The sequence below is a fragment of the Rhodnius prolixus genome, unplaced genomic scaffold, assembly GCF_049639745.1.
Source record: "Rhodnius prolixus isolate KJV_2025 unplaced genomic scaffold, Rpr scaffold_3, whole genome shotgun sequence".
Taxonomy (NCBI): Eukaryota; Metazoa; Arthropoda; class Insecta; order Hemiptera; family Reduviidae; genus Rhodnius; species Rhodnius prolixus.
The window spans coordinates 8,156,065-8,169,759 of record NW_027411603.1 but is presented as its reverse complement, the minus strand read 5'-3'; the positions used below and the strand labels follow the sequence as shown (position 1 = coordinate 8,169,759).

Sequence of the window (13,695 nt, the reverse complement as noted above, 5' to 3'; positions counted from 1 at the left end):
CAAATTCTTATGTCAGAGGTAACTGTCTTATTAGCTACTTTATCGCATACAAAAAGTGCATGAGCTTCTAGGTAATTAAGAGTGACTAAGTCCTCAACTGAGAAAGGAGAAATATATATACCATATATGTAGTCCTTATCTAGTTGAAAGCAACATTTCATTAAGAGGAACCCCAATCTTTTTAACTCCCGCTTAAGATATATGGATTAAACAACAGAAATTTAAAGAAAGATTACATACATTCAAGGTACATTGTTGGTGAATATAAATTCATGGTCTCCAGTACATTCGGACCTCGAAGAACCCTTGGATATCCTCATCGATAATTAAATAAATATTAATTTTATACGAACTAATGTCGTTGCTAATGAACAATGAAACAACTTTTTGTTAAGCATTAAAATCACTATAAACAAACCTGCCCGAGTCCTTGTAATACTCTGCACACACAAACGGAAATAAATCCTCCATATATCGCCGCTACTGGAACCAATAATGTCATCAATCCACAAAAAAGCAAAGCAACGCCAAGCAATTTGCATGGACCATATTTTCCTGCCAAAATACCTGCCGGAATTTGTGTCATCATATACCCCCAAAAAAATGCGCCCAATACAGTTCCTTTTTCTGAAGATGTCCAATTTAGTACCTATAACAAATAAACAAATACTTGTAACTTTCGTATTCGGATACAGTAAAGAAAAGAATAATTTTGTGAAATTTCTGTAAATAAAATTATAATTATTTTAAAAAACTGGAGTAACAAGAGTGTACCCCTCCTTATACCTTGTGTCAAAGAAGAAGGGAACAGCACTGATCCCTGTGTGACAATGTGAAAGGTTTGTATAGCTAACAAGGGGAGGGCTCATGATTACATCTCCAATTTTCGTCAAAAGTTTACTAGGTACACTAGTTCATAAATACATATTCTACATATATATTACATATTCGGCCCTTCGTCTGAGTGGGCCTGAGGGGCCCAATACAAAATGTAAAAAAAATGCCCCTGGAATGCCAGAATAAAGTAGGAGACGATAAGGCTTACATCAACTTGGTTTTCCTCAATGACCAAAGAAAATGAAACCTAAATTACTCATTTTAGAGTAGACACCGTATGATTCATGAATTATAGTAGAAATTTCCTCCATGCACAATTCGCAACCTGATCTCTAAAATAAAATATTTACATATGTAACATGTATAGAAAAAAATTGGAATAGAATCTTTGTATTTACTGGATGTTTCCGAATTCTGTTACTCTGTTAAACAACTTAATACATCTAACAAAATTCCATAATGTTCAATAGAAGGAAAATTTTTAGCAGTCTTTTCAAAAAAAATAAATTAAATTAAACTATAAACTCGCCAACCGGTATATTGCAATACTATCTCTAAGAATGGAAAGAGATAATGAAAAAGATAAAAATGGTAGTTTTTGTACATAAGAACAAAGACATTTCTAATTAGAACATAACTTCTAGTTTTGTCGCGAATCATAACAGTTTTTAATCTAATCTAAACTTGTAGTCTCATTTTTGTTAAAATTACAATTATAAAGCACTTGATGTCAATAAATAATTGAAAAAACGCAAAGATAACCTATTAAACACATTATTTTAGATTTTATAACCTTACATACATACATATGTATGTACATACTATACATTCATAAAGAAAAAAAGAAACTTACTGGATAATTTGGGTTTACATCTTTGTTGGTCATAGCAACCATACCTACAGATAAGTTCACTCTTAAGGCATAACCGATAATTAGCCCAAAACACATCAGCAACACTTGATGATGTCGGCATCCGATTAAACCTGCAAAAATTTATTTATTTATTTATTTTTTTAAAGTGCTTATATTACTGGTAGATTTTTAATTATAATAAGAAGAAATGGCTATATAGCAATAAGTCAATTATAAGCAATTGAGATTCGGAGTTTCCTAGATTGTCTGTGTTTACTGATCGAATATTACAGACTAGTACAGATTCCATTAAAACGAAAAATGTTCTTGAAAAACCAAGGTTTTTTTACTCTGAATTTAAACCTTTTTACGAGCACCTGGGTAGCACTTTATTTAATTAACACATTGAAAACTATGACCTTGACCAGAGGTGTTCTCATTATTTATTACTTAGTGCTAAAATAACGAGGCTGGCCGAAAGTATGTTACTATTGTTTGAATTAATACTAGTATTGTAACCTAATTTTAAACATTTACAAATAATAAGAATACGCAGTGACGCCTACGATTGGAAACTATTTCTTATAATCTCGCCCAGAGAAGAGAAAAACTTGTTAATCAATTTTTGGGATGTAAATAACCCTCAGTGACACCAAGAAACGTGAATTACTATTACTTCATAAATACTACTTTTTCCTATGAGATTCCAAAAGGTTTAAAAAAAAAAAATGTATATATATATATATATATATAACGTATAATTTTTACGTATTTTTTTTAAATTAAAATAAAAACTAACTAATTAAATGCATTTAGCATAGTACATAAAACGATAACTGTACTTTCTTTAAGTCACAAGTGTTTAAAAGTTTATGTTCCTGCCATTAATTTAGTGTAATAATTGTAGAAAAAGTATATTTAGACCATTTTTATCCAATTAAATGAATTCATAGTAAGCAATTAATATAACAGCTTTTGTAGAACACATTGTTATTATGCAAAATTCACTAAGAAAGTTGTGATAGTTTATCATACATAGGTAGTAAACCTTTCATTAATTAACCAAGAGAATTTTGCAATTTACGTTAGGCCTTTTTGTATTTTAATCTTGTAGGGGGTACGAATAAGTAAATAAAATAGTTGTTTTATCACCCATAAAAGTGTTATCACAATGGCCTACTACAAGTTACAAAGTTGGATTAAATAAGCTAAACGAAAATGTGAATGAATAGTTTGGATTAAGAATATATCTTCTAGGATTGGATCATATCTATCCAGTGACAATATCCTTTTTTTTCCACTTTAGGTTTAGTAAAATATGATAAGCTGTTTTTCACAAAATTAAAAAACAAAAAACAAGACATCAAAACAAGAACCGCAGTTCCACTTTGCCGAATTTCAGAATCAAAGTATTAAGGTAATAAATAAAGTGCACCTAAAGTGCAACGTAGCCGTCAGTCCCCCATACTATCGTAAAGCGGCTGTGAACAGAGATAATTAGATAATGGTGAGAGTCACATGAGAAAGATCTTTAATAAACTTAAAATTTACCTAAGAACAATCTCTTGTATTGCGAATCTATGATAATTCCAAGTTTTATGAGAATCGTTGAGGCTATTGGCCAGAAAATTTCGATAAGCTTCTGAACGTATGACTTCGTAAAAACTTTCATTAAAGAAATATCAAGTTTTAGCTTCCAGTTTTTAAAATATATCATTTATAAACATTCACATAGAGATCGTGCGAAAATTGTATTTGCCCAGAGAACTGCAATTTTGGTGAACGTGATCAAACTTTGTTAGAAACTGAAACTAACAATTTCTGATAATTAGAAAGCTATGAAAATTTTGTAGCAGATAAGTAATAATTTGAGGAAATTTTTTCTAAAAGTTAAAGAGTTTAAATTGATTGACGCATCAGAATTCTTTACATCATTTAATAAGCGATCAAAAATGTTATTTACATTATGCTAAACAAAACAATAAGCTATCTTAAACTGCACTGAACAAAATAGTAGGCAATCTAAAATTAGGTTAAATAAAATAGTTAATTTAATAAAACTACATTTTAGAGTGATAATACTTTTAAATTAAACTTTTTTTTTAATCATTTTTATAAATAAGAATTTGATTATGAAAATAATGGCTTACTTGTTGGATTAGTAGTCCCCATAATGAAGGTATGCCAAGCGACTCCACTCACGAATGTCAAATTTGCTCCCTTTTAAACGTTATTTAACTCCCCACTATTTAAAAGAAAAAACAATATAAAAATAATCAATATATTCACAGACCTGTAAGGAATATAATTAACAACATAACTTCTTAATATATCTTATATATCTTTTTTTAATACATACCTTCTTAATTGAGAATCGAATTCAAATTGGCATTGATCTGAAACGTTATATTAACATAGAATTGCATACATACTGCTAAACAGAAGAAAAAAATCTGTTGAGGACACTCACACGACATTCTCTTATCTACTATTCTCAAGGTTCTAACTCATTAATATTCTCTAAACTCGGAATCTGTTGAGAACCCTCAGATGACATTCTCTTATCTACTATTCTCAAGGTTCTAACTCATTAATATTCTCCAAACTCGGAATCTGTTGAGAACTCTCAGACGACATTCTCTTATCTACTATTCTCAAGGTTCTAACTCATTAATATTATCCCAACTTGGAATCTGGTGTGAACACTCTCACGACATTCTCTTATCTACTATTCTCAAGGTTCTAACTCATTAAAATTGTTCATACCGATCTTAACTAAATGTTTATTGTACCTCTTCAAATAGCAGCCAAGCAAACTAACTAATTTAAGCTACCAGCGATTTTTCGCTTCTAATTAAGTGGAAACATAAAAACATCTTTGGGTTGTAAAAGCCACTTCTACTGACTTAAGAGGACCATAAAACGTATGGAAAACTTTTCAAATAGCCTGCAAGAAAGGAAATAACAACTTTTTTTTAAGTTGAAAGTCGGCCATTATTTTTATTAATAAACAGAATAACACGGAAAAATTATTAACCTTAACTTCGCCCTTCCAAAAAGTTATATATATACTTTTTTTAAAGCCTCAAATTGATCATTAAATACTTATGTATTTGTTTGTCTACCTTACAAACTCAAATTATAAGCTAATGGATGTGTAGAATGAAAGTTAATAAGCGAACTTCAGTTTTTAAACGGTCCTTCTAATGGATCAATTTTCCACATTTGAGAGGGAAGCCTCCGTGCTTCACCAAAAAGTGCTTTTATAAAAAGGATCTTTGGAAAAATTTTCAAATAAATGTAGATCTACATATATGCAATTAGTAAACTATGGTTAAAATACAAAAATTAAAATGGTACGATCCGTTTTCCAGAAAAAGCGAAAAAAAAATCATATAATAACAATAATAATAATAAATTTTTCATTATCCTTTACTCAAAGATGTCATGCTTTTGTTTGAAATTCTTGTCATGAAAACTGATTTTAAATGGAGTTCTAGGAAGCTACATAGGAACGCCTCTTTCAAAAGCACCGATTTGATCATAGATTTTAAAGCCGCTGTTAACTTTTAATAAAAATTCAAGTTCGAAGCAAATATATATACATTAGAACGTTGAGGGAAAGTGAAGTAGAAGGAAATTGTGATAGTATTCACAACACTAGAATTTTTTTTCCATAAAAATACATATCCATAGTTACAAAAATTGCTTAAATCGCAGTTTTTTTGTTTTTTTAATATATATTTTCAAGGACTTAAAAAATCAATATGGGACAATCATCAAGAAAACACAGTAAAGTCACAAAAAGAGATATCGCTATTCTAGTAAGCAATGCTTTATCTTTTAAAAATGCCTAGATTAATATATTATTTCATTTTATACTTCCAAATATATGATTTTAACTTTTTAGAAAATCAAATGCCTAAGAGATGCTATAAAAATATTTCTACATAAAGCAGAATGTATTATAAGGGATGAAAAAGAAATTACGAAGAAACTATTAGAAAGTGGACAAAGGGAGTAAGATTTTTCTGATGTAAGACAAAGTACAATTAAAAAAAGAATATAAAATTGGAATGAAGCTTAAATTAAAGATGCTCCCTTTTTAGAGCATTCTAAAGAGAGTTTTTAGAAGCTATCCGGTAGCTACTGGTATCTAATATTTGTAGGCCCAAATATAATTATGCTCTACATTCAATAAAAAGTGGAATATATGTGTAGGCCCATAATGATTAATAAAACAGATATTTGATATATGTAAATCACACTCACTCTTTAGATGTTTAAAAAAAAAATCAAAAAGAGGTAATAAAAAGCTTTACAAACCTAATTGTGCGCAGTCACATTAAAGACAGTAATTTCGGATAAGGCGCTTCAACTAAAGCCTTTTTAAGTCTAACTTGTTCCAAAAGCGATTTTCTCTACGTTTCGTTCGAACTAGGTCATTGAAGAGTTTCATCTAAAAAGAAAGATCTCAAGTACATAAAATATACATTGTCTTCAACATTTATTAAAAATCACTGAATGTAATATGCTTTAACAGAAATCGAATTGGGAAATAAAACTCTTAAAATAACAAAAAAACATTTACAACAATTTTTTAATTTTCTCTTATTCTTAGCTGGAGTAGATATTACGATCAAGTATCGTATCAAAAATCTTTTTGACGTTTCTGAATCTCCGAAAAATGCTATTTTTAAAAATTGATCTGTATTTGCCTGACTGGATATGAATAGGCAACTTGATTCAAGAAAAATCGTGGAAAGTCAAATTTGATATTGCTTTCGAAGTCATAAAGAAATGGTACAATATCTTTTTGATGTACCTCAAGATCTGCGAATTTTAAGTGCTTCTTTACTGAAAAGACTTTGAGCTCTAGAAAACATTTTCTTTAAGCTCGGCGTACGTTACAACGACGTGGGTTTTGATTGATAGAGCATTCTGTACTTTCAAAATTACCTCTTATAACTTTTTATTCTACTTATTCTTTTGACATTTTCATCTATTTGTTTTACTATTACATAATCTTCATAGCTGATGGCGCAAGCTAACACAAAACTAAAAATTCTTCTATTTCAACTCGTATATTGTTTTACCTTCTAGGAATTACATGTATTTTTTTTTTTTCTGTTTTGCTTTGTTAATTCAGTTAATACTTAAGGTAAAATGGAGTTCTGGCAATGTAACCAGCACTTTCTCAAAACTCAGCAGACTTCTGAATAGTGTCTTCTTATTAGAGAAATCGACAGGAATGGATCAGTGCTGTAAAGGTTCCTTTGTAGAAAATATCTCAGAGCAGCTATTATAACTGCAGTTAAAAAACTTTTCTTTTTTCCCGACATGTTTTTGAATTATTTTCCATTTCTTCTCTGAAACTGTTACATGATTTGCACTTTATAATGCCCGTAGCAGACGGATAGACTAAAAAAAAAACTTTAGAATGTTCTTGGGGACATGGTTCCTTCTTTAAACCTTTAACTAATTTGACGAAAAAAAAAAATTGTAATTTTAATTTTGTGCAGGAAAGTAAAATCTCTACTGAGAAGAAAATTAATTCTGCAAAATTATTTGAACAGAGTTGACCGACAACTTGAAAATATGGAAACGATTATTTTTCGTTTGGAAAGTTCTTTAATGGAACATAAAGTAGTTACATACATTGATTATGATTATATACATACATATTCAAATTCTCTTCATGCAATTCTTGTGACTTAGGTCCCAACTTATTGTTAGCCTCAATAAAGTAAAAGTAATCGCCTATTTTTTTCAGGAGAGGCTCAACGTCCCACTACAGATTAGGAGATGAAGACGGGGGGCCGAAGCGCACACTTTACTAATTTTTTATTTAAACAAATGAAAATTAGCAACATGCGGGATGGAACTAGGGATCTCCCACTTACGAATCTATGTTCGTGACCATTATACTAACTTCCGATAGGGAAGCTTAGATCCAAAAACAGGTATCCCTGTAAACCGAGTACTTAGGGGTTTAGGAATTCTTTGAAAACAGATTCTATAATTTTTAAGAATCTTCAATCATACCATCTTAGTATTTAAATAAATAAATGTCTACTTTTTAGTCCAGCTGCCTTGGACAACGGCGGATAGCAAAACCTAACTACTATGACAATCACCAAATTAGCGCATTAAATCAAATAAAAAACCACGCTCGAAACTCGAACCACAATTTTGTGGACCTTGCTTCTAAATGCTTGACATTAGTTAACTGGATTTTCAGGGATTCTGTGGGTGTTCCAGCAAATACGAATTTGGTCAAAAAATAAAATAAAAAAAAATACGAGATTACAACTTTCGAGAATGGCAGAAAGAGAAAGTAATTGCGTATAATACTCGTAAATAATTATTAAGTGTAATATCAGTTGACACGATTTTGTGGTAGAAGACTTTTTATGAACTGTAAACACTGTTCCATTTTTATTACAGGTTATAGACGCAATAAGGGTGGGAAATGCAGCCCTAAAAAATGCAAACAATGTAATGAATATTAAGTACATTAAACGTATATTACTAGAAACTAGCGAAGGAATTAAAAAGCAGATGGTAAATTATTTAGAAAAAATTACGCTTTTTTCGTTCTCCACATTTATGTATAAAATTAATAGTAATTACCAAATAATTAGGAAATTGACGAACAAATAGCTGCTCTTCAAATTCCTGACTCAGATATAGATTTAGAACATCAACTGGAGATTATCACAAAAGAAATCCAAAACACTAGTGACCTTGGAGAAGACAATAGAAGCTTCTTGGACATTAAGCTTTCTTTCAAAGGTAAGAGTTTAATTATCTTAAATTTCTAAGGTCGTTGATCAGTAACTAGATCACAGGCATTCTAAAATACAGTATTACAGAACATGGAGTTGGAACCTGTTCTTCCGGTACTGCATCCAAAATACGATTGATTTTGCCGACTCCTTTTAGATCTAGAGCAAGAGTAACCTCTTCTCCTTTCACAATCTTGTTTCCTCATCACCTTGCACGCAGAAGATCTTTTCATAAACTTCACTAGGAAAGAAAAAAAAAGAAAGTCGCTTGTCGATCCAAATTAACTTCCCTATTTATCCACGATTCAATTCTATTTTAGAGATATTTATTAATTAATAGAGGACTTCATTAATTCATATTTTATTTAAAATAAAACTCTTTAATCTACATAAATTTATTTGCCCTTTTCAGAGGACCCTATAGAAACAACTAAACTTGCAGAAATAGCTGGACCAAGCCAGCAAACTGTTAAACAGGATGAACCTAATAAAAAGCGGGGAAAATTAGCAATATTAGCTGTAGAGACTTGAAATATTTACAATTAATCAAATAGCTAAAAGGCATAACTCTTTACAGTATTTCTTGGTTTCAGCATTTTTTTTTGCTTATCTTTAATGTGACTGAAATTAATAAAATTTTTAATTTTTCTGTTCTTGTATATTTCACAATTGCTTACCTTTACCACTTGTATCTTTAAATGGGCCTCATTCACAGATATATTCTATAATCTTTTATAAAGCGAGTGGTAACGTTAGCTGTGCCACAAAAATCAATATCCAGAACTACATTAACTGTTCGAAACTTTCGCTTGAGTGGTCAAAATATCAACTAAAACTAAATTGAGATTAGGAGATTCAATCAAAAGCATCCATTAAATCATTTTCTACCTTATTTCCGGTCATTAGTATGAAGATATGATTGGATCCCAATGCTGAATAATATTGGTGACTAGTTCAACTTAAGATTTTCATTAATTCTAACCACTTTAGAATTTTCTCACTACTCATACAGTGTAGCATCTAAGAATTTGAGTTCTACTTCTCTGACGCTTTCCCTGTTGAACTATATATTTTTGTAAACAGAAGATTCAGATGAACAAAATCAATCTCCTCTTCGTAAGAGTAAATTAGAGTGCACAAAGAGAAGAAGAATAAAAGTAATTGATTTCGCAACCTAAATGAACCTGCTTTGTACATTCGCATAGTTAAAGCTAATTATACTTGTTAGAAGTATAAATTTACTTTTTGTTTCAGTTTAATAAGTTCGTAAGGTAAAATAAAGTATCGGCAAGAACATAAAAAAATTCGCTTTAAAAAGTTTCAAAATTTGAAAATAGTACATTCTTTTTGCTTTTTCTTACCCATCTTGCGATTGAGCTGGTTTTCGATTTTGATTTTTCACAAGAAGTCTACATATCTTGAAGTTTCCTAATCACATGAGAAAATTGTTTATAGCGCATGATCGGTGGATAATTAGGAAGAGTATTTCAATTTACTTACATGCAAATAATTTATGAAAGACCCAAACTGTTACATAGAAAATAAAATAAGTCAACAAAATTAATTAGTAAAAAATTGTAGTAGATAATATATGCAGTTAGTGATGTTAATTGGATTAAGAAATAAACCCACACCATATTTGGATTTGGATATTGGAGAAGGTTGGCTACACCAGTTTTTTTAAATTTTATCTTTATGAGATTGATTACCTGTATTTCCCTTTTATAAGAAGTGATGTGCTGCTGTTGAACAATTCCAATCTTTCAATTTTCATGACAAAAAAAGTAGAATTAACAAATAAACCTAAAAAAAAAGATCAACAAATGTACAGTTTATTTATAAATGATACACTTTTTTTGAATTTAAAAAAGTTGGCTTGATTTTGTCAAAGGTTTTAAAGCTAGTGGAGGGACTGATTGTACTGTAAGGCAAAACGGTCTAACAGTATTAGGTTTAAACGTGGCTGGAACAATAACGTACAATCCTGGAGATAAACGAAACTCATGACGTATCTGTCGCCAATTTACAAAAGCTCCTGTATCCCCTTCCGGTGGTACTACAAGAAAATATTCAGCACTTAGTCGTTCTTCTTTATCTGTCTGCAAAAAAACACCACGATAATAGATTTCCATCAAAAGTGAAGGTTATTAAAGCTGTATTTAGTAGGTAGATATGGACACCAAGGATTTTTTTTTTTGGTACCCCTGATGTAAATAGAAATCAATCCATATTACCATATATATAAAGTAAGCCACATGTGCTAAAGGTTTTTTTCCACTTTGTTCCAAACATATGGAAACGGTGATCTTATTGTGTACATTTTTTTCTGGAAGAGGAGTTTCCACTGAATTGCAATGTTCCTCTAGTCGTCCAATAGACAGCAAGAACTGTGGGTTTGTTGCGAATGATTCCAAGTCATTTCTACATCCTCCTGCAGAAAATCCATCTTTCCACTCTCCTTTTAATTCTACTACCTAGTTGGATTAATTTCAAACATTAATTATTAATCAAGTATAAATAATATAATTTAAATAACTTTTCTTTTAATTAAATTCTCCCCTAGATCGCAATAGCCCTTATTTATATGGATTACAGTCAAAGGAATGATGCTCTTATAGCCTATCGTACTATATAAAATCATAAGGCCAGATCACATGGTCGGAAAGAGCACAAACTTGTAAAAATTTGGCGAATCCAATACCTTCTTCTAAAGTCACGTGTTTTACATAGGATTTCAGAAGATCTGACAATCGTAGCTGTAGTCTTTTAATGCTACCTTCAATTGTTTGCCAGCTTCTTCTATCTTTAAATCCCACTAGAGCTTTTACACAATCTAGAAATATGTTAAATCGTAACTCTTTGCATTAAAAAAAAAAAATATTTTTCCAATTTGTTCAGGAACATTTTACAATACGCTGAACAATAAGAAACAAATCTTTCAAAAATATACATACAAATAAATTTTTTCTCTCTTTCTACTCAATTATAAATTAAATTCAAATGAAATTCAATTATAAATTCAAATTTATGATGAAAAAACAATAATAAGCAACTTACCAGTATTATTTAATAAGATTAAAGATTATAGTATTGATTAAGTCGCTACAGAATGCTGTAAACCTCTAAGAAAAATAATAATGGCTCAACTATTTAAAAATATTAACCACATTTCACTTCTCTTCATTAGTTTACAGTTATTTTTGAGGGCTATTTTTGAGAAGATATTTTCGGTCTTTTTGCAAATATAAAAATAATTAATTAGAAAACAACAAAAATTGAATACTCGACTCGTGTTCTACACAATCTACCACATTTTTTGCTTTAGTTATAATTTTTAGTACTAGATCCTGGCAATCGAATAAAAAATCCTTAAAATTAACGAGGATGAGATGTCCACAAAAAGAATTTAAGCTATTATTTAATACTATAGTATAACAACTGATTTACTTCAAAATTTCCTGACCAGTACATCCACTCATCGTCAATTTGATCATATTCATCATCTAAATAAATATCTACTTGTTCTTCCTGCAGAAAAAAAAAGTCCATAAATAATGATACTGGCAAGTGATGAATTTATTATTTATAAAACAATTAAGTAATTTAATTACCTGTATTATTCTAGTTTCTCTTAAATTGAAGGCGATTTGATTATGCTTAGTTGTGATTTCGGTTTTATTGTCATCTGCACGTTTCACTAAAGAGCTTGCGCATCCCATAAAGTTTTCTCACACCGTAGACTCCCTGTAACCAGTATAACATTACAACAAATAAGATAATAATTTGGAACAAATAAAAAACTGGTTCATGTTCAGCAGAAGTAAATTTTTAGTAGGTACTGACTAAATATCTAGATTTTATATATGGGTTATTTCATTGCGAGACCTTGTTATAGTCTGTAAACATTTGGGATGGTAGTTTAAATAATATCTCAAGGGGAGAGGGGCACAAATTAAAAAAATAATAAATTAAATAACGCACAATTCTAGCTTCTTCCCTAAGGGCGCCAATATTTACTATTATTTGTCAGAGAGGAAGAAAACCAAAGCCCTTCTGGGCAAACATAGCTCTACTACAGATTTCGTTAGAATATCTTTACTTTAGGACATCTGTCATAACGGAGGGGGCAGATCTAATCAAAAAAAACTTTAGAATATCCCAAAGAAAGAAAACTTGCAAGCGCATCAATTCAAGAGTTCACAAAATGTTAAATAAAAGACTGTTTTAGTCAAAACAGATGCAGGCTATATGAAAAACTTAAAAATAGGTGAATTTAATAAAATATATTTTATTTAACTATAAATACTGTACACTTTGGCAAATGAAGCTTTGATCAAAATATTACCTTTCAAAGCAGAAATTGAATGTTATTTTAACATGCAATCACTTGGAATAACATTATAACGATTTTGTAGTATGAAACCTTGTTAAACTTCAAAACCTAACAAGCTATTAGATTTATACTTAAAAAAAAACATGACAAAACTGTTTCATAAATATTTTTCTGAGCACAATCAATTTTACTTAACTTAAATCACTTAAATTCACTGTACTGTTGATTTTGTGAATAATTAAATTTAAAAAAAAAAAAAAAAGCTTCTTGTCATGACTGTTTAAAGAAGGAGGAACATTTTATAACGTCAGGATATATACATATTTTTTTAATGCTCGCAAAATCAAATGTGAGAGAAAAATAAATGTTTTAATAGGAACATTCTCTTAAAAAAGTAATAAACAAAACGTAACTATGTTAAGAAAAATTATTCTGCAAGTACTAAATTTGTTCGATTAAAGATTTTTGATTTCTATAAATTGTAATAAGAAATTTAAGGGTTTTTAAATTTTCTTCTTCAAAAAAATTGAAAATGTAATTGGGCTCGCAAAGATTTTCTTTCTTGACTAACAGTCTAAAGCTTTTATTTGAAATATTTTTCAGATAACTTCATTTTAGGAATTATATAATATTACTGGGGATTAAGTAAACAGCAGCGAAATCGCTAAGGAATTTACAGATCTAAACATACGGAATAGTATTTAACAGCATGTTTCAATTACTTGATTGGTGTACGACACTATAGATATTGTTAACAGGACAGCCGCTATCTTAAAAGTTCCTTTTTAATGGGTTTTTGAGAAGCCTATCGAATTCAGATAAATGAAGCTAATACGAAATATATTATTACTGGAAACCCAAGCAGACCTTATGGCCAATTATTA

The 13,695-nt window shown here is 29.9% G+C and overlaps 3 protein-coding genes across 11 annotated transcripts in view; 1 reads left to right on the top strand and 2 right to left on the bottom strand.

Moving 5' to 3' along the window:
• The window catches only part of LOC141453445 (putative inorganic phosphate cotransporter), a 13,836-nt gene extending 3,585 nt beyond the window's left edge, over positions 1-10,251 (bottom strand). Inside the window, exons 1-9 of the mRNA XM_074126711.1 lie at positions 10,188-10,251; positions 9,840-9,906; positions 8,582-8,719; positions 6,017-6,149; positions 4,050-4,086; positions 3,841-3,935; positions 3,242-3,501; positions 1,691-1,821; positions 419-649 (exon numbers count right to left, since the gene is read on the bottom strand). Coding sequence (XP_073982812.1) covers positions 419-649; positions 1,691-1,821; positions 3,242-3,407 — 528 coding nt within the window. The 5' untranslated portion in view covers positions 3,408-3,501; positions 3,841-3,935; positions 4,050-4,086; ... (2 more) ...; positions 9,840-9,906; positions 10,188-10,251. The remainder of the gene's footprint in view (positions 1-418; positions 650-1,690; positions 1,822-3,241; positions 3,502-3,840; positions 3,936-4,049; positions 4,087-6,016; positions 6,150-8,581; positions 8,720-9,839; positions 9,907-10,187) is intronic.
• The window catches only part of LOC141453450 (charged multivesicular body protein 6-A-like), a 12,078-nt gene continuing 3,753 nt past the window's right edge, over positions 5,371-13,695 (top strand). Inside the window, exons 1-6 of one of the 3 annotated variants that reach the window (XM_074126726.1) lie at positions 5,371-5,514; positions 5,601-5,710; positions 7,213-7,336; positions 8,138-8,254; positions 8,335-8,485; positions 8,891-9,121. In XM_074126726.1, the coding sequence (XP_073982827.1) occupies positions 5,458-5,514; positions 5,601-5,710; positions 7,213-7,336; positions 8,138-8,254; positions 8,335-8,485; positions 8,891-9,009 (678 nt within the window). In that variant the 5' untranslated portion in view covers positions 5,371-5,457 and the 3' untranslated portion in view covers positions 9,010-9,121. Of the gene's footprint in view, positions 5,515-5,600; positions 5,727-7,212; positions 7,337-8,137; positions 8,255-8,334; positions 8,486-8,890; positions 9,122-13,695 lie in introns of those variants that run through there. The other 2 variants (XM_074126725.1, XM_074126727.1) reach the window with 2 other exon arrangements.
• LOC141453451 (calpain-9-like) overlaps positions 10,302-13,695 on the bottom strand; it is a 24,730-nt gene continuing 21,336 nt past the window's right edge. For all 7 annotated transcript variants that reach the window (XM_074126731.1, XM_074126730.1, XM_074126729.1 and 4 more), the window contains 4 exons: positions 12,090-12,222; positions 11,926-12,006; positions 10,713-10,952; positions 10,302-10,577 (listed from right to left, as the gene is read on the bottom strand). In XM_074126731.1, coding sequence (XP_073982832.1) covers positions 10,341-10,577; positions 10,713-10,952; positions 11,926-12,006; positions 12,090-12,197 — 666 coding nt within the window. In that variant the 5' untranslated portion in view covers positions 12,198-12,222 and the 3' untranslated portion in view covers positions 10,302-10,340. The remainder of the gene's footprint in view (positions 10,578-10,712; positions 10,953-11,925; positions 12,007-12,089; positions 12,223-13,695) is intronic.